The sequence below is a fragment of the Phaethon lepturus genome, unplaced genomic scaffold, assembly GCF_000687285.1.
Source record: "Phaethon lepturus isolate BGI_N335 unplaced genomic scaffold, ASM68728v1 scaffold3883, whole genome shotgun sequence".
Lineage (NCBI taxonomy): Eukaryota > Metazoa > Chordata > Aves > Phaethontiformes > Phaethontidae > Phaethon > Phaethon lepturus.
This window is the reverse complement of record NW_010528230.1, coordinates 1-20,554: the sequence shown is the minus strand read 5'-3', so window position 1 is coordinate 20,554 and position 20,554 is coordinate 1. Positions and strand designations below refer to the sequence as shown.

Here is a 20,554-nt window from a genome sequence, read left to right as displayed (position 1 = left end):
TTTATGATGCTCAAGAGAACAACTCCTCTAGGTACTTCAAGTATTCACAAAAAGCAGAAATATAAATGTTAGCCTGGCTGGATCTATTTATTTATAATAGGAGGATAATGAACCATGGTAATAGACAAACATAAAGATAGTGTCTGTGAACAAAGCCCTCTTTTGGAGGTCCTAAAGTTCATGTACCCTACATGAAATCCACTCCAGAACAAGGAAACTTGTAAAGGAGGCTGTTATCACTGTTCCAAGACAGATCAAAATATTTTGCCTTTGCTACTTTGCCTAAGGGTTACTACAAAGCATCTTTCTTTCTTGACAAAAAGGGGCTTTAAGGGCCAGAAATGACATCTGGTACAGATCACTAAAGTTTCCCAAAAATCTGCCTGTAAATCCATCCAAGTAACATAACCCTGAACTGTAGATCTAACTCTCAGCTAAATACAAAAGTTAGACATACATTATTTTGGTTAAGCAGAACACTGAGCAGAGCAACAGAAAGGCTTCACCGTATCTTGGACAGAAAAACAGTGAAAACAAGCTAATTCCTTGCCACACCAAGTGGTAATGGTCAATACAATGCAAAGACCAGATGCTGACATGACAGTATTCATTTAAATCACGACACTACCAGTGCAACGACTGAGAATAAGTCTGGTCAACTTAAAAAAAATTAAACCAAAAAAGTGTCATTAACCTCTCAACTGTGTTTTGCACAGAATCTGCTGTTGAGATATAAAGGGAAGCTAGCTCTTCCAGAAGATGCCCTGCTCACCACTTTATTTGATCTCTTATTTCCACCATAGTGCCCAAAAGACCAAAATAAAATTAAAAAAAAGTCCTATAACGCACCAACCAAAGATGAGTACAAAACAATGCAACAGTTCCTGACATTCTTTGAATTTGAGTTAGACTACATCTGGTCAGCTCTTTTCCACAGAAAACTGGCTCAGTGTTCACAAGCAGTCAAGAATCAAGCAAATGCTAAGTATTATTTATAATGAAAAATAATTGAGAACTATATAGAGAATCATTAACATGCCACTGTATGCATTGACAAGACACCTATATCTTGAACAGCCTGTACTGTTCTTGTCCCCCATTCTCAAAAAAAAAAAAAAAAAAAAAGGCAGCAGAACTCAAAAGGGCATCACAGTTCAGAGAAAGGATGATAGTAAGAAGTAACATTCTGGAATGGCTCCTAGATGTGGAACAACACACTAGGACTCTTCAAGCTGAAATTAAAAATTGAGCAGGTTTGTGAGAAATCTGTAAAACTACCAGTAATAGAGAAGTTCGTCCATGATCCCTACCTCTAGTATTATGAGAGCATCAAGTGAAACAATTAGGTGGCAAGTTGAAAAGGACAAAGAGTTGCTCTATTACTTAATGTCATGGATGCAAAAAGTTCACACTGGCTCAAAAAGAAACTGAGGTCTTCCTCCATGAATTTAGCTGCCTACAGCTATTAAATACAAAGTCACCAGCTCTATAAACCTCTGAGTCACAAACTGCAGGAGGCTGAATGCATTCAAAGAGAACATCACTCCATGATTTGCCACATCTATACTCTCCATTATGCATCCTCTACTGAACCTCGTTCCCGAGCTGAGGTGCTGAATTATATGGCGCTCTGATTTAACTTGGTAGAGCTAGCATTTTTGTCATCACTTCAAGATAATATTTCATGTTTGATTTGGATTCTTCCACCGATGTGTTTATGGAGAGAGGGAAAAAAAAAAAGTATTTACATATTACATATTGAGACGACAGTTTTACGCAGAAAGTGTACTTAATTCAGCCACTTCTACATACAAGAACAGGAAGTCTGGTATGGAGAGCCTTGAACAAATACTTGAGCTTTCTGTAATTAATTTTGTAGCCACTCAGAATACTTATAGTTTCTAATCTCTCCCCAAACTAGTATAATCTTGACACTGTATGCTTTTTGGTGCTTCTTAACCTACAAGTAGTTCTTTAAGATACTTTTCCAATGAGGTGTTAAGAAAAAGCAATTTTAAGTTCCAAAGCAACGATTACCGCTTCACATTGTGAGCTGCTTAGCACAAACAACTTTTCAAGGCGTAGCTAAATGTAATCCTTTACTAATGGCTAACGCAAAACAGTAGCTCAGGAACCCTTCCAAAATGAATAAGAAATTATTTCTCTTGTGCCTGAAAGGATCACCCAGAAGAGATTTTTAGGGTTACTCCTACTCCTTCGGGATTCTGATGACATCCGCCAGACAGCTTGTGTTATCACTCACCTGAAGACAGGATCTGATACCTCAAGAACAGCCTATTAAAAAAAGAAAAAGTAATTCAGTTCACTTTACCCTACAACTACAGATCCCGACTCCTGTGGTAGTTTAGCTGCACATTTTATGACAAGTTCAGTAATCGTACTTGACCAGGATTTCCTAATAACTAATTGATGATGAAAAACAATCAAGTCCTCCTGAAAAAGACATATTTATTTGACTTTATTTTTTCTTTTTGCTTTTTTTTGAAATTGAAACAAAACAAGTCACCTCAGGATCTGGCTGTAACAGCTATAATAGGATAATCAAACATTTGATGAGCACAGCTCTCCAACCTTACAGAGGGAACTTGTTGGTTTCTGCTCATCTCTACTGACTAGATGCAAGCATCAGAGCAACACGCCCACCTCCAGTGGTCCTCATCTTCCTGTATTTAGTTAGCACAGAAGCATAAAAAACAGCAGATAATCCTCAGCCTGTTTCTGTTCTACCCTGTGTTTCTAAATCTTTGCCATTCACTGATAAAGGCATTATAACATTATGTAGATATCAGATATAATGGAGTCGTCCAGAACAGTTTTTCTCTGTGAAGATGAAATGGCAGCATAAACACATGGCAAGGACTAGTGGAATTTCTCCAGTAATTTGAAATTGCCTCCCACGTAGCTGCTGCAAAATCATTATAGACTGTACAGAGCAGAGAGAGTAACCGACTGCAAAGTTTCTGGTACCATACCGAAAGAGGGCTACAAGAAAACTGGATAGGAAGCTATGTGGAAGGTAGAGCTTTTGGATCACGTATGTCTTACACAGCTGGAATCCCTAAACTAGCAAGTATAGCAGTGTGTGGACTTACAGGTTTGTTCTGGACACAGCGCTGCTGCTTTTCTGAGCTGCTGCACCCATGCTATGAAGTCATGCCAGGAAGCCATGCCAAAAGGGCAAACTGCCATTTATAGGCCCAAACTGGCTTATGCAGAACCAGCTCCAATATCCCAGTATCACATACTGAGCTGGTCTTAGGATTAGAGAGCACAGACCTACTTTGGGACCACCATCATGAGAGCTGCAGATACAAGTACCCTCTCTATTTCCCATACAGAAACTCTGGATTGCTCTAGGAATTGGACTTGGATTACTTCCAACCTCTGCCATTCTCTTCCAGACAGGATTGTTTCACTTCTAACAAAAGCATTGAGTGAGAAAAATGTAGGAAAGTCCTCATTCCTAAATGGTAGTGTTGCAAGAACTGATAAAACAATGACTCAAAAAGCAGTCACCACAAAATCTAGTATTGAAACATGCTGCCATTCTCATGAGCAGCACTATCAAGCGGGCAACTATTGGAGTCCATGGGTTTGGTGACGATTCAAACACTAACATGTCATACCTATGACTAATAAAACAGAACATTTGGAGATGGTGTCAGATTGCTATCAATGTAGTTCCTGGACATAGAAGTTGGTAAACTATGCCTGATCAGAAAAGGCCTGGATTTTCAAGTAAATTCCTGAGGTGGAGAGATACCAGGGACAGGGAGAAGGATAAAGGCAAGAGGCGTGGGAGGAAAGAGACACGATTTGTCCCACTTCCTCTCCTTTACCTTGGAAAAGTGAAAGTAGTACAGCTGTTTCTCAGAGGCCTGGAAAAGGTGGCAATTATCAACAGAAATCTAACTCACATCAGAGCTGGTCAGATCACATTTATTCCCAATTGAAAACTGACTTGCAGATAAAGTTTTAAACAGCCTTCCTTTATGGTAACAAAAAATGCCCAAACAACAAGAAAACTGAACAACAGAGCACTAGAACATTTGTTAAACGATATGCCTCTCACCTCCACAAGACAGTAATCTGCTATGTCCATCAAACAGAAATACGATTACCTTACAGTAATCGTAGTATTACTACAGTAATACAAAAGCAGTATTTGAACAATGGTGATTTTTGCTCAATCAAGAGACTAAGAGCTCGGACAACAAGAAGTTGAGAGAGAAGCCAGCCCAGAAATAAAACCAGGCAAACAGGTTCTACATTAACTTGTAACTTACAATAAACAGATATCTAAGTGCAAAACGAATCAGCTTTTACTCCAAGGATATTTCTCTAATTTCCACTTTGTAGCCACTATCAGTTACATAAAACCATAGTACAATGCACTAACATTAAGGCTTTGGATGTTAGCGATGAAGAACAGCTCGAGCAGGAGCCTGAAACCAAAGAACACTGATATTAAGATATTACAGTTATGATCACAGAGAACACACGTATCACTGGTCTACATGTGGACGAACATTTGAAAAGTCTCCTTCAGCATATTCCCTAGTATTACATTTTTCTTCCTTTATTTTAAACCTGCACAGTTGTAAACCCTCCTTGTGAGAGAAAGAAAAGTCCCAGACTTTTTACAATCAATGAATTATATCATAAAACAACATCCTGTGACCTTCAAATGCTTTTCCTCTTGCCCTTGTGATTTAAAGTGCATTATGCAAGGAAAAAAAGCCAGAAGCATGGCCCTCTGTTTCAAGCGTTCTGAAAAGGGTTATAATATCGCAAAGTCTGAGGTCAAGCAGGTGGTTGCCTGATTTGGTAGTTTGGTAGCTCACTGGTTTGTCACAGGATCAAATAACCCTATCACTCTCCAGCCATCAAGTCTCAAGCACTCTGGGAAACTGTGTTAACATGGTTTCCTCCTGACCATTTCTCGCCAAAAGACAACTCAGAGAAGCCAAACCAACCTTTCTTTTAATCTTAAATGAACTGTTCATCAGGAAAAATTAAAGGCCACCCTTAATCGACAACTGATGTGAAAGGACTCAGAATAAACTGTGTAGATGGGCATATTAAATATTGCCTCGCTCTCTAAAAAACAGAAAAACAACAAACCACCAAACAACCAAACCCAAAACAACACAAGAAAGCCACACAAATATGCTAGAGTTGCTAATAAATACACCGCTTTTTATTTCAACTTATCCTCATTAGCAAAAAACAGGACAAATAAATTACTCCAACCATTGACTGGGACCAGACTTTTTACCTCTGAGTAGTGATCTGGAAAAGTCTGAACCAGTTAATGCTACAGCTTTCTCCTTAACAAAATAAAAGGAAACAAACTCTTTAATAAAATTCCTGAAAACATGACTATTGATCATTCTAGGATGAATAATATATTCAAATCATAAATAAATGATAAATACTTCTGATACTTAGAAGAATGTTTACACAGTTCTGTAAACTCATTCATTACGTAATTTGATGAATGTAAGGGTAAATAAAATCAGTAATACAGCAGCAATGTGTGTGGTGGCTCTCTGCACATGTGACCTTGGGAGAAAGTAAGAATGAACATTAACTAGTAAACCTGCAGTTAACAGAAAAGTATAGCATACATTTCATGTTTAAGATGTGTAAAAACAGGACCTGTTCACTAGCCAAAGCATTCATTAATATTTACCATTATTATACAATACCATTCTGAATTACTCATTGAGAAATTTAATATACACAGACATACCCCTGCTACGTAGGTTTCTTCCGCCAAAATAAAGTGATTGCAAACCGCATTCCTTTAAATGGAATCTAGCAACAAAAACTAAATAAAGGGGGAAAAGGGCTCCCAGCAGTATTCTTATTTACAACTTGGTAAAGCAAATTTAAAAAAATGAAGTTTCCATTTCTGCCCATGTTTTAAAGAAGCAAAAATCAGGTGAACTTGACCACAACAGTTAATGACATTTAATACAAGTATCTACAATTCCATTAGATTTATAGCAGGCAAAACCATCTCTTTTCAGATGACAAGTAAGGGTAGGGATGATATTCCAATTGCCAAAATCTGAAGGTGAAGAGCTAACTTATCATCCAACTGAGAGCCAAGTACATTTTTCCTTAATTAAGAACCAGGAATATAGAAATAGTTAATTTTTTTCTGAAACATCTGGCTATTAGGAAGCCAGAATACCTCATGCTCCAACAGTTAAAGGCCACCTCTAAATTCAGAGGCTGCCCCAGCTCCCTTGCCCAGGCACACATCCTCGCTAGATCTTGGCTGCATGTCTGGATGAAGCTTCCGTTTCATACATCCCATACTACCACGTGCCCCGATTTGCTCTGGAGACTTATTTTACTTATATGGAAACAGAATTTATAGGGTACCCTTTGTCTAGGCAAGAAACATGGACCAGAACAAGAGTGCATCCGTCCTTCACTGAGACAAAGAGAGAGTATCATAGAAAGTGACCTGTGTGTGGGAAGCACCTATAGAAATACCTGAAATGAAGATCAGCATATGAACAAATGAAATCTCAGTATGATTAACAACCTAGCAAAAGAAAGAATGTAAAAAAAAAGTACTACCTTCTTTTCAGTGGGACTTGAAGTCTTTGATACCAAGGCTGCTTCAACAAGACCCTGCTCAAGCAAGGAGTCATATTTTATGCTTCTTTTCCTGTTTCTCCTCTCCTTGTTTGCTGGCTTTTGTTCATTTTCCTCTGACTGAGACACATCTGCACCATTGTCTCCACAAATGGAAGATTCAAAAAGAGGCTTTCCATTCATGTAGGTTTTAGTGATTTTCAGCTTAATTTCTGGAGAGCCATTCTTGATAGGAGTAGTGTTGGGTGGTGTTCCAACTCCCTTTATTTCCTGGGGTTCAAAGCGCAGCTTGGCATCTTGGGCCCCAGATTCGCCATTAAACACACGAGAGGTTAGATCTTTCAATTTATCAGCTGGAATAAATGGAAGAGCATCATGGCCATTATATTTTTGCATGACACCTTCTTGTAGAGTGGCAGAAAGTTGTGCTTTGCCCAAGTAGACAGAACACTCACGATTCACTTCACAATTCTGAGTCTTCCCATTGGTATTTCCAAGGATCTCTGGTACCTGCTTCATTTTGATGTAGTTAATTTTTCGAGTTAACAGTTGAGAACTTCTTTTGATGCTAAAGTCCATTCAGCCCAGATGTTTCCAGTCTTACACTGCTATATTAAGACAAAGACAAGAGAATAATTTTAATAATCCAGAAATGTCAAAAGCAACCAAATATTCAGATAGATACGTCCCCGTTAATATAACACTCAATGTACTTCATTCAACTTTTACTAAAAACAAAAAGCATTGCTTACAATCTTAATAACCAAAATACTTCAATATCTGTTAATATGCATTATGAAAAAGTCCAAGAAAAAGACTGATGAGTCATCAATTTTATTAAAACAAAAACAGAGTGCAAAATCACAAAGTTTCATTTTAACAATCTGTTAACAATTTACAGCGTGAGTCTTACCCACACTAATTACACAAAGGTATTGCAGTGTTTAAAACAAATAAAGAGTTAGACCCAAGATAATATCATTAATAACAACGTAAAACAGATGAGTTTATTTCCAAGAGGTCGTGCCAGCGTAAAACCCCCACAGGCTGTGTTACTGTAGCAACTACACCATGGACAGCAGCATCACAAGCTTCTCCTCCTCACTCTACAACAGGCCCTCAATCTTCCATCAAAGCACACCTCCTGAGGAAACAACATAGCTCAGACTTCAGACGTATCCCAAAGTGTTCTGGCTATGTCACCGAATAAAAGGCGAGCATTTTGTACCATGAACACCAGCCCACTGGGAACCAGCTGATCCTTCAGGCCAGTGGTCACACTGTGCAAAATTTAAATAGTCAAAGCAACTGCTGGAGTTCCAGCTTTTTAATAACAACAACGTCATCTAACACCCATTTTGCATACAGAAATCTAAAAACATCCAACAAGCTAAAACTGCACTATTATTTGCCCTAGACAGGTTTTCTGAGGGTTCTAAAAGCTAATCCTGCCCATTTCAACATTATACTATCTTAGCAAACAAATGAATCTAGCAGTGTCTCCTAGACAAGGCAAGATGACAGTTTTCATTTTTAAAATTCATATGCATAGATCCTTCATAATACCAGGTCCAGTGTATACATGATCTAGAGGAATATACCATCATAAATATTATGAAAGCTCAACAAAATAATCATCATATCCATGCCCAAGGTAACCAATTTCATATGTGATTAAGTCCAAGAACTGTCACACTGAATCACAGATTCATCAAATCTAGTCTCCCATGCTTCCAAAAAAAGTGCAGTAAAAATCACAATGAGTAACTATTGAATTTTCAGTTGCTATGGAAGAAATATCTTCTGAATCTCACCATCTTTTTTATTAATGTACACAGTTATAATGCTTATGACTGGCTTATTCCTGAAATTTAGGCATTTGCTACCTCTACATCTGGAGTAGCAATGTATAAATGCTTACAAGTGAGCATTACCATAGCCTGGCAAAGCTTCTTAAGGGTGTTAAGCCTGAACACAAAGCAATTGACCAACATGAAACCTTTTCATGCGTGAAGACGCAGAAAAAAAATCTCTAAAAATCGTAATACCATCAGTCCTTAGGAAATGCTTCCATCTCCCTAACACGCTACTCTAAGGTACCTACAAGATAAAAGGGTCTCTCTCCATACAAGCTATGTAGACTCATTTGAGTCTATATAGCTTTCTCCAGGGACAAACAGCAGCCTGAAAAGCTGACATTAAACAAGGTAAAATGAGCAAGTATACCTGATCTCCAAGTGAGTCTATGACAGGAAAGGTTCTAATTTTTCTTTAGCCAGATGAAGTCTGAATTACCAATAAAATCTCTGATAAAATGAGTGGAAACCAGCCAAATGTATTAATCCTTTTGAAGAGGAGTCAGAGGTAAAAGGAAATTCAAAACTACACTAGAATAGAACAAAGAACTCACAAAACCAAAAGAGAACTTATGTACTTTCACAAGATCTTCTCTGAAAACATGGACATGAGACAGATTCTCAACCCAATTAATAATCTGACAATATTTCAAGCCGTGATTCAGCAGATTTAACTGAAATCATGTTTATTTTAAGAAAAAACTGATGACAAATTCTGTAAATCTATAGGCAAAAGGCAAACCCATTACAGAATATGTGACGCTTATGGTTACGGAGGTAACAGCAAAACTCCTTAGAAAAAACCCAAAACACTAAATAGTTGCAACATCTGTACTTTACCAGAGATTCTTAACAGAGTAAACCAGAATGCAAAACAGAGATTCGATCTGGGCATCTGAAGTCCCTCTAGAACACCAAGCCTGCAAGCGAGCAGCAGTTCCGCGGCTGCAGACGCCCTCCAGTGGTTGCCGGAGCCAGCCGGAGCAGCACACGCCGCCGCTCATCAACAAGCGGACCAGCACCAAAAAGGCCTTATCCGTCCTTCCTCCTGTCCATCAACTACACGGTTAAGTTGAAAACCATTTTTGAATATGGCTCCACTAGCTACTTACCAGGGTCTGGATTTCTGGATCGAGACATCTGGGTTTTGTAACTCTGTTTTCATCCATAATTCTACCAGTATTTCTTTGTCCTGCCTAGTAGTAACTGACTCTCATCATTTATTTCTTTAAGCTAGAAAGCCATCAAGCTTGAGGAAAACCAGGACAACTCAAAAGATGCAACAAATAACCAAATTAGACTACATTACTAGTGTACTCAATCTCAAAACACTGGATGCATTAAAAAAGTCATAGCTTAAGAGTTTCAAAATATAAAAAACATCATAGATTCACAGAATAACTTAGGCTGGAAGGGACTTCCTCAGATCATCTATTCCAACCCCCTGCTTAAATCAGGGCCAATGCAGATCAAGCTGCTGAGGGCCTTGTCTGGACAATAACTAGTAAAAAACTAAGTGAAAATACATGGCTTAAAGAAATTAAGTTACTCTCTTTCCAGCTAATCAACTTAATGGTAGTAATTCCGTATCACAAAAATATGAAGACCAATGCGGTGAAAGACCCTGAACTTTTAGGGATTATTTCCCTGATACATCCAAAGATACACAGCATGCAAATTTTAGAACTTCAGTGAGTGAAGGTTCAGTTAACGATCCTCACTGAAACAGGTCACTAAAAAGAGCTGAAAGTACTGAAAAAGGCCCCTCAAATCTCTGGAGCCTAGAGAGACAAATCATCCAGGAGTATAACTGGTTAAAGGAAGTCAATGTACACAAGCCAACAGTAAATGGGAAGATGAAGACAAAGGCAGTAATTTGAGACAGTGAATCAGAGCTGGTAGATACAGATTATAGAATATGGAAAATAGACCACGTTTGCACAAAGACTTAATGGAGTCAAATGAGAAAAGGCTTAAAGTAAGAGGCAGAATAATGGCCAAAGATAAGAGATGTGAGTACCTATAAGCAAATGTAGTCCCACTGGGGAGATGAGACTTGTAGAGAGCAACTTGCAGGTTAGTCACCACCTCTACGACAACCAATAGAAGGAAATTGTCGATACACTTCTCAGTCCTCCTCATAAAAGATAACCTGCATTGTGGGGTCTGGTTAAATGGAAGAAGCTAGCAAATCCACACATGGGAATAATAAAGGGTTTCAAGAAAGAAGGGCAATATTGAAGCTAGTTAAATTTTGTATAACCTTTGCTATCTAAAATTCATGGTAGCAGAATATCGTAAGCAAAAAAAAAGACGAGGCTCTTTGCAAGAAGAGCACAATAATGCAGAAAAGAAGAAAAGGGGCAAGGAAAGAAAATGATCAGCAACAGATAACCAAGCAGTACTGTGAGCTTAGAATTAATGCAAGGTGATCTAGAATACAGGACCTGAAAGAATGAAGTGAGATATACCACAGACAAGATCTGGTTGACCAGAGCTGTAAGAGTAAGGTCCTGAAGCAGCTAAGCATATGATTAGATTTGGTAGTTAAATTAAGTGCACTCATGCCGGACCACCCTATGACACACAAGCAAAAGCAATCCCTTATCTTTTTCTAGATGACTGTATCTATTGAAAAAGAAACTGGGGGGAGGTTAGGGAAAGGAAGGGGAAAAAAGCACCACACACTAGTAGCAGCTAATGAGCATAAGCTAGTATTGTCCCATATTGGGTGTCCGGTGACCCAACAAGTGCCATTTTCACTAATAAAGAGGAAAAAACATGATAGCCAAGGAGTCTGATGAATAAACATGATATTTTGGCTTGTGCACAAATAGCTTTCAGTAAGCAAAAGAAGACTGACTTATTAGAGAAAGGTCTCTAGATATTTTAATCAGACAATGACAATTGGACAACCCTTGCAATGGCTTTGTACACACTTTCACACTAAAAACCAGGTTCTACGTAAGGCAAATTATTTTGCAGACATTTAAAATAGTGTTATTAGTTACTTGAAGGTGCATCATCTGACAGGAGTCATGAGCCAAACAGAGTTAGTCTGCATGTGAGATTCCTCCTCCACTGTCCAGGCCACTATCATTTATGTGATATTTATTATTCGTTTCTTCCACATCTGCTGCAATTTCAGAGATGCTTTTCTTGTGTGTCAGAAATAACGGAGTAGTCCATTCCTTCCAATTCTGCCAAAGGGAGTGAACAGAGCAAGTAATCAACAACAAGCGTCACTATTAAATACCACTTTTGTTTTGTCTAAAGGTTTTCTTAAAGCCATTTCTCAGGCGAGTTAGTCGGGGTGGGGGAAGATGACACACCTAAATACAAATTCACAGTAAGAGAACTTTATCCACAAAAGCTATTTTTATTACCTATAAATCAGACTTTCAGCTGGCACTGAAAAAGCTAATAGATGGCTGTAGCTTTTTTCTGTAAAGATAGCTTTCTGATAAGTCTTCTCCATTCTCTCATCAATTTATGACCAAAGGTTATTCCTATTTTCAGATCAGAATGAGACAAAATACTTAAAGAGATTAGTAAAGTAACAACACATTCTTGCTAATACATCTGAAAACCTGAGTATGCTTATTCACATTATCTTGTATAAAAACCCTAAAATATCAAATAGGAGTAGAGACATATTTAGTATCATACAGTACATTGTGACTGTTCTTCACTGTATTAAAATAATGAAAAATTACTACAGGATCTAAACAGAATTTACTTTCAGAAGAAAGCGCATAACTGAAAATTACATTGTGGGTTTGCCAAAAATTGTTACAAACCAGCTCTATCCAGCAAATTCAAAAGCATTCTCTCTCATGAAGAAAACCATTACTGTAGTAGCTGACAAAGAACTGAAAATAATTATACCAAACTTTCTAACAATTTACCACTAATCTTAGAAAAGACTTAAGAAAGAAAAAAAGGAAACTTTAGTCCCAAGGAGCCAATTTTGACTTTAAAAGCACCTGAATTAAAGACATCATTAGTCTTGCAGTAGATATACAATGACTTCAAGTAGCCAGTCAGCTGGCAAGGCTGACCTACAAAGTATTTTCAAATGAGTACATGAAGATTTCCTTACACTTATAGTACATAATCATGCTTATATAGACATAATATACATTTGCACAAAAAGATCAAGCATATTTTGACAACTGTGTGAAAAAGGTTAGTAAACTTATAGTTGCACTTACAATTATTTGCCATCCATTTTTTTTTTTTAATTAGCATCTATCTTTTCTAATTTGTTTTGGGCTTGTTCCCCCCCCGCCCCCCGGATAAAATTTTAGAACTTAATTGTTACACTCTAATTTAATCAACCAACACAAGTATTTATGAAGGCAATAAGCAATGCCAGCTTGTACAGTTAAGAACTGTAGAATGGCAAGCAAAGAATTCCTTCATTTTAAATGTTACTTGCTACTGCAGAAAGTAAGCTTACAAAACTGATGGACTTGACTTTTTGTTCCTCCTTAGGAAAAGCTTTTGCAACCAACCCTTGCTGCTGAGGATATGGCTAGAAGATTCTGTAACAGGACTCCTCTCCATTAATTTGTTTTCTTCAAAATCAGAAGAAATATTCTTTTTCTACTGCTGCAGAAATTCAATTTTGTCAGTTCTACTCCTGCTGCTGAAGGTGGGTGGTGAAGAAGACAGATTTAAGTAAATTCAAATTCTTGTAAAATGTTGTATTTCTGTCTGAAGAGAGAATACAGATACTAGTGTGGTGGGACCACAAATAAAATAGAAAAGAATTGCTTCTCCTCTGCACATAAGCAGAGAGGAACACAGGTGCCTAAAATGGTAGGAACTACTGGATTTACCACCAATATTTAGTAAAGGTAGCCCTCAACAGCTGTTTAACAAATAGCTAGAAGTAAAAAAAAAAAGTTATGTTTTCAAACACAAACTTGAGACTTTTCTGTCTCCTGAACAGTTCCAAATGGTTCAGCTGAAGGGAATGGCCCCCCTCTAGCAAAACAGGACTCAACAATTCAATACAACCAGAGTACTCATTCAGTCTTGGTGAGTAAGTGAGGTCTTTACTCACCAATGAATTGATGTCTGTCTCTGTCTCTCAGGTGGGTCAGAGTTGCACATTTGGCTTCTACTTACTTAGGAATGAAGAACCAAATGCAATCTCAAATAGCTTAGCACTTAGGTCCAGGGTTCCTTCCTTATTTACACTTTTTCTCCTGGTCCAAGCCTACTTTAAATTTCCACCCCTTCTTTAATCCCACCGCTTTTTCTTTTCAGCATCCTACCTCTGCTCTTTACACCATACCTTAGGGACCTGGATCCTCCGGTTCTACGTAATACTCACTGCAGTAGATAAACACACTATAATCTGTTTCCTCTTCACTGTGTCCAATGATTCTGCCCTCATTCCCGTATGTAGTCATGACAGAATAGCAATTGCCTGAAGATTCACCAAGAGTATCATGAAAATTTCTGATTGTGCAAATTCTGAGAAGGGGAGATCAAATCTGGGATGACACCACAAAATAAGTTATCAATATAAGTAATGAATCAAATTGCAGTATTAACAAAACGTTACCTGCTACACCTCTACAGATATAAACAATGTTGCCCAGATGAGAAACTAATTTTAATACAGAGGATACAATCATTTTGCCTAGATCCTTAAAACTGCTATCTTTGCCTATCACAGCATTAAAACCTGTTCAGCCAAGTAGGTGGATTTAGATGCCAGAAGCACACTTGGTGCATCGGAATCATTCTAAAAAGCAGCATTGTGACAGCGGTGATATATGAGGCCTTGTCAATAATATGAAAGCCTAGCTATACGTATATACAGGAGGTATCATAATCTTTGTCATAGAGCAGTATTTGGCCACGTCTTCTGGTGTTTTTATAAAAACAACAACACATTGCACTGATAACGCACCTCTCTAATGTGGGAAGGTAATGTGTGAAAGTATATACGATCTCTTTCATCTAGCACATTCAACTTTATATTCCATAACATTAAGTAAAGAATTGGAAGGTAAAGTTCAGAGGTAGTTAATACTGACTCAACAGCACTATGGAATTTTACTTGTAGACTTGCACCTTTCATGAAGAACTGTATATATCCAAATCTGACCAATGCAACCATGTCTATAATGTAATCCTGGCCACACTCTGCTAGTTCTGGTCTACTTTACACATAGACTGTTAACTATATACATGCAACTATGTTAATTATTCTAACAATGTATTACCTTGAAGCAAAACACACACACACAACTGGCAGATGTATGCCAAGAATACTCAAACAAGGCCCAAGACTTGGCACACTAGACACTCTCCAAACAAATCCAAACACTTGCTATTAAGTGGCCTTTCTGGTTTGGACATTATTTGAAGTATTTCCCCGTGCTGAGGCTTTAGCATGCCCTTGCCAAAATGCATTACCACCATTCACACGGTTCTTAATTCCCTTTCTATTTCTTTTGCTACGTCAACATCAAGAATCTCTCCAGAAGAGTGATTAGCATAGTGTTACAGGTACAAGGCCTGGAATTTGAGGCAAGTTTTAGGTTTCTGCAGATATAGTGTAGCTTACCCATGTAACTTGGAGACAGAAAGAAAACACTTTCCTGTCCAACAAACCAATTCCTTCTTGTCCACTTTCCAAAAATGGTATTGAGAGGTTTGCAGTGGGTATCTCTCGCCATTCTTGCTGTCCTTTCCCTCAGCATAGCACTAGCTCTGTGGATTACTTCACTGCCTTATGAAATTTAGTTCTTTAGACAAAATTTGTTGTACCTACTTCTTGCGGGAAAATCTAAAAAGTTTTGACTGTAGAAATAAGTTGTGTTAAGCAATTGTAGTTGCTATCCTTACTTGCAGTTTCTGAAGACTCAGCTATCACTACCACTTTTGAGCCAAGCAATCACCTGATGAATAGGTATTGTACATGCACTTTCTACTACACATTCTAAGCCTACTACTAGTTTTCTGCGCTATTGCTGAATTTCAGTCATGTTCCACATTTAATCACAGCATTTGTTTCCAGTGTGTTCAGAAGTGCTACTATAAAACAGCTTCTGAGGGTCTGCATTTTGCATCCATAGAAAAATCACAATATTAATTTCATTCTGAAGTATCTGATTGAAAGTTCTTGGCAACTATTCCATATAGCAAAATGATCCATATTCATATCTTTCATCCTACACTGCTCTCCAAGGTTCATACTTTGGCTTAAATCCCTCTGGCTTTATTATCAGATTAGAATCTGGGCATTTTTTACTACAGAGATAACTCCCCAATTTAGGTGTTTCTGAGTGCCAGTGCAGTCAGCTTCTTCGCTCCGATGGCATCCCACCAAGGCTGGCAAGTTCCACGATTGATTTATCTGATACACAATCTTGGGAACCTCAGCTCCACAGACTAACCCATGCCACATGGGTTAGTGCCACTTCTTTTATTCTTTTATCAGTAGGTTTTCAAAATACTTCAAATGGCATTCACATCACGTTTCTAAAAATCTTCCCCACCCTCAGCCTTCTTTCTTGAAAATATTTTTTGTCACAAAACATTTCACGTTCTCTTCCTTGGTGTATCTCTTATTTAGTAAGGCAGAACTCAGAGCAGGCCAACATTCACTCTCTATTATGCTTTTGACTATGGCAAATAAAACATGGAATTCTGATGTTAGCCCTCAAAGCCAAGTATATTTAAAGATTACTACTATTTTAAAAGACAGGTATTTTTTTTCATGTGTGTTTCCGCACAGATGTGAGATGTCAGTATTTTAGTAGATGAGGCACAGGCCAGAAGAGGTTTCACAAGGACAGTTAAATGGACACCTCTGTCAGCCAACAGAACAAGACCGCCCTGTGCTTCTCCAGAGACACACAGAAAACTGGCAGTAGCCTTCACAGAAAACAGAAGAAAAATGTTAAAGCTGCTATGAAAGTCTATTTCAATAGCACACCATGCTATAGTTTTCCAGTCATTTGCCACATATATATCCTTACACCAAATATGGATGATTATAAATTAGCTCCAATTAGTGCTCGGGAGCCGAATACCAAAGTTCAAAACAAGATCAAACTGCTATCTTGCACTCAGATAAAAATAGGACAAGTTAAAAGGATGGGGACAAAACTAGAAACTGAACCATCACCTGTGGAGTAGCCCTTGCAATTTAACACATGCTTTAAGTCACTTATGTATTTTATTAGTTTCAAATTATGTCAAATATGAGAACTTACATCAATGGTGCCCCAGGGCAAAGTAATTCTGCCCAACAGAAGAATACTCTGAATTAAGTATGGGCTAGTGCTTCACTTTTCCATACTTAGTCAATTTAACTTGATTGCTATGAAACGTTCAAAAAGATTTTCAAACATCTACTTTCCACATGTAGCTCATCACACCACTGTACTATCATTAACATTTCCACGTAATGGTATTACTTCTTAACATTAGCAAGAAGGATAGTAGAAGCCTTGCTATTGGTTCAACCGTGATTAACAGGTATTTCTTCACTGTGCACAAAATGCATTTTAAAAAATTCAGTTTATGGTATAATCTATTACGTTCTTTGGGCAGAAGCAGCTTTTCAAATGTAACAGAGTCTATAGATTATCTGGTGCTAAAGTTTAGAGTTGCTTGCAAGTGAAGTAATGCATGATGGACTATGCATTAACCTATCATCACCATACACAAGGTATTAGTATATATGATCTGTTCTCCAGGGATCTTGCATATTATTGTAGCTTGCTATTCACCCGACGGGTAACAGAATAGAGCATGGTCTAAGTTTCCTTTGTAACACGTACCAAAACCTTCCCTTCCTTCTGATGCTAGGAAAAATAAAATAACTATGCTGGGCACCATCAACTTGATAAAAACATTAAAAGTAGCACTTGATGTATCACTTTTGTAATTTCTGTCAGTGTAAACTGAAAAGAAAAAAGTAAGTACATTTATACAGCTGTCTTATTACCTCCAATGACTGCAGGTCATAGAGAAGCTAATTCGAAGGTGCAGTGAAGGATGAATTTAGGCAGTTTCTCTCTTTTCCTTCAAAAATGTACTCAGAACCAAAGCCTTCCAAGTAACCATTTTATACAAAGTTGCAGGGTGACTACTGGCACATCAACAAGGCTCTCCTCAGCCACCCTCTTTCTCCCAAGTTCTCCACAATTTTGCATGAAAGGAAATTTGGACTCCCATGCCAAGATCTGATGGGAAATTATTTTCTCTCTCCACTTTACTACCTGACCGCTTGTCCTGGTGCTATATTCCATCTCCGCCTTTCTCGTTTACACCACCGAGATTCCAGCACATCCTCGATGAAGCATTTCCCAAAGCTACATCCTAAGTGGAAAGCGACGCTTCCTGAAAATGCGGACTTACTCACTTAAGATCCACTTCAGTATCTCCATTCTTCCTTCATCCAAAGCCTAGATTTGAGAATTATACCAGATCTATCATATTTACTCAACCGTAAGGCCACTTCATCTGTCATTGCATTAAAGTAATGAAAGAGCTCAAATAGCATAGCCACAAACATAGTATTAAAATATGCAATCATCATCTACTGCATTATTATTAGTCCCACCAAGCAGTCCTTTATTGATGTTTGATTACGAAATGTTAGGGTATCCATTGTTTTCAGCAATATCACTTAGTGGCTGCTTCCCGTTGTGCAGCACAGTCCTCTCAAGGAAAGGTGAACATTTTTTTCCCAGAAAAGGCTAGGTGCTTCACCTTGTTCTACACAGAGAATACTTGCAATTTTCACGCACTCGCTTGAAACCTAAGAGATGTCTTGTAGTTATACAAGCAGGAGTGACCAGATGCGACTGAAATGCTGGAAGAATCGTGCCTGTATCTTCTCCTCATAAACTACACCCTTAATCCAGTAACCTGACCAGGGCAGATGAACCTTTATATACGCATGGGGTCCCAATGCAGTCAATAAGCTTTCATCGACCATAAGGCAAGACACGCATTTATCAGTCTGTAGAAATAAGACCTTGCCTGGGAAACTCACTGACACCGGTGGAACAAAAAGCAGGCTCAGTGCAAAAGTGAGAGGTGAATGGGCCACAAACAATAGGACACTGAAAAACAATTGCTTCTTTCCATTCCTTGGCCATTTTGTTAGCGCAATGTTTTGGACAAACTCGTATATACAAAAATACACACACACACACATTCATATATATGTATGTATGCATAGCTATACGCATCAATTTCACTGCCCAAATATTAGAAAGCAACAATCATTTTTGCTTCCAGCCTAAAACAAAGTGGGGTTGTTTTTGTTGTAATATCCAGTCTATGGCATGCAGGCAGTAATATAAATGCAATAGTCTCATCTGCAAAACAACCACCAGCTTCAGAAAAAGCACATAGCCCTACAGATATTTAAACACAATTTTTTAAATTCTTATTAGCCATTTGTTGGATTTGTATTGAACTAAAAGGAAACATTTTATATTTAATTTCCATTTTCTAAACTACTTCAAATCTACACTCTTAAAGTAGAATGACCTAGTTTCTTCTGACATTTTCAAATAACGTTTGATAAATTACTAGGTTTACTGTACTTTTAATATCTGAATTTTTCCAAGAATATATGTATGAGGGTGGATACTCCTATAACCATCACAAGAACTAGCCATATAATCTCCAGGAATATCCAGAGCTTTTATATTCACATACTAAAAAAACCTGTCATATTTTCTGATGGCTGCATACTAGATGAAAACCCCAGCATGCCTTAATATATGGGATATAGATGCTCACTGAAACAACCAAAAATTGCATATACTATAAGTACTGAGCCCTGAGTAGCCCTGCAAAACAGTGGTTTTATTCAATGATTACATCCAACAGTCAAATAATACCACACTGTGAAATCAAGGAGTTTATTATGGTTGATATGCTGCATTTCCTGAGCAAAATTCCCACAGCAAAACAAGCAAATAATAGCTTCAGCGATAAGTTTACAGAGATTCTACTAACATACGAACATTTTGGTGAAGAACCAATTTATTCTTGCAGCTGAAGCCACACATTCCATGTTTAAGCAATTTTAGTAAGCATATATGTCCACATAGAACACCAGCAAAGACTCTTTGCAAAACCTATTCCAAACTTCATTGCCACCCCACAGTGTTTACAGTTACCTTCCTTAGATGTCTGAAAAGGCTAAACGCCAAACATATCTTCCTTGGGGTTTTTTTGTGGTGTGTGTGTTTTGTTTTTTTTTAAAGCAGACCTCGTTTAGCTTACTCAGCGCGGGCAGCACTAGCTCCTAAATTTAAGAATCATTATAAACCAGTTTTAATGCAAATGCCAATAAGGAAACTACTCACGCACACAAAATACATGGGCAATGACTGATACCAGCCTCTTGCCTGTTTAACGCCTGTTAGCAAGAGGCCCATTTTCTCTGAAATCTGTTTAAAAACGGTGTTTACTGTTTCTGTACTTCTACTAGTATTTACTCCTCCTTTCAGCCGACATATTTAAAAAAAAAACAGAACCAAAATGCAAGTATAAATACGCTCAAGAAGTGTGGCAAATTCCCTTCTCCACCCCCAGAGCGGTAAAGCCTCAGTGGATGAGCTGTAACTATGGCCTTGGGAATACAAGTTCCCCAGGCTCTTTTACCACACAAATATCAATTCAAGTTACAAGAGCCCTATCCTCTTTATACTTAATGAAGATTGAGCCAATGAGCCCGTATGCCTTCGCAGGAATGTTTTCTTTCCATTTTCCTAACAAGGCTCTCCTCCCATACAGGTCCAGGATGGACTGCAGAAGGGTTTAAGTAGAAGGATCATCACACCAGTGTTTAGTGGAGGAATAAATCAAACATGGCTTCCCCCTCCATACATTTCCAGAGTTACATTCACTCCTGCTGCTGTACAATCCCAGTCCTACCCGGAGGGAAGGGGCAGGAGCAGCCTCCACCTCCCCACAGCCTCACCACCACGGAGGGGGACATATGCAGCCATCCCACCCCTTAAGGAGGCGGTTTAAACCCTGGGGGAGGCTTCCCCCCCGCATTG

The 20,554-nt window shown here is 38.2% G+C and overlaps 1 protein-coding gene across 1 annotated transcript in view; it reads right to left on the bottom strand.

Moving 5' to 3' along the window:
• The window catches only part of WHSC1 (Wolf-Hirschhorn syndrome candidate 1), a 60,979-nt gene extending 53,739 nt beyond the window's left edge, over positions 1-7,240 (bottom strand). Inside the window, exon 1 of the mRNA XM_010283594.1 lies at positions 6,619-7,240. Coding sequence (XP_010281896.1) covers positions 6,619-7,215 — 597 coding nt within the window. The 5' untranslated portion in view covers positions 7,216-7,240. The remainder of the gene's footprint in view (positions 1-6,618) is intronic.
• Between the last annotated feature and the right edge of the window lie 13,314 nt (positions 7,241-20,554).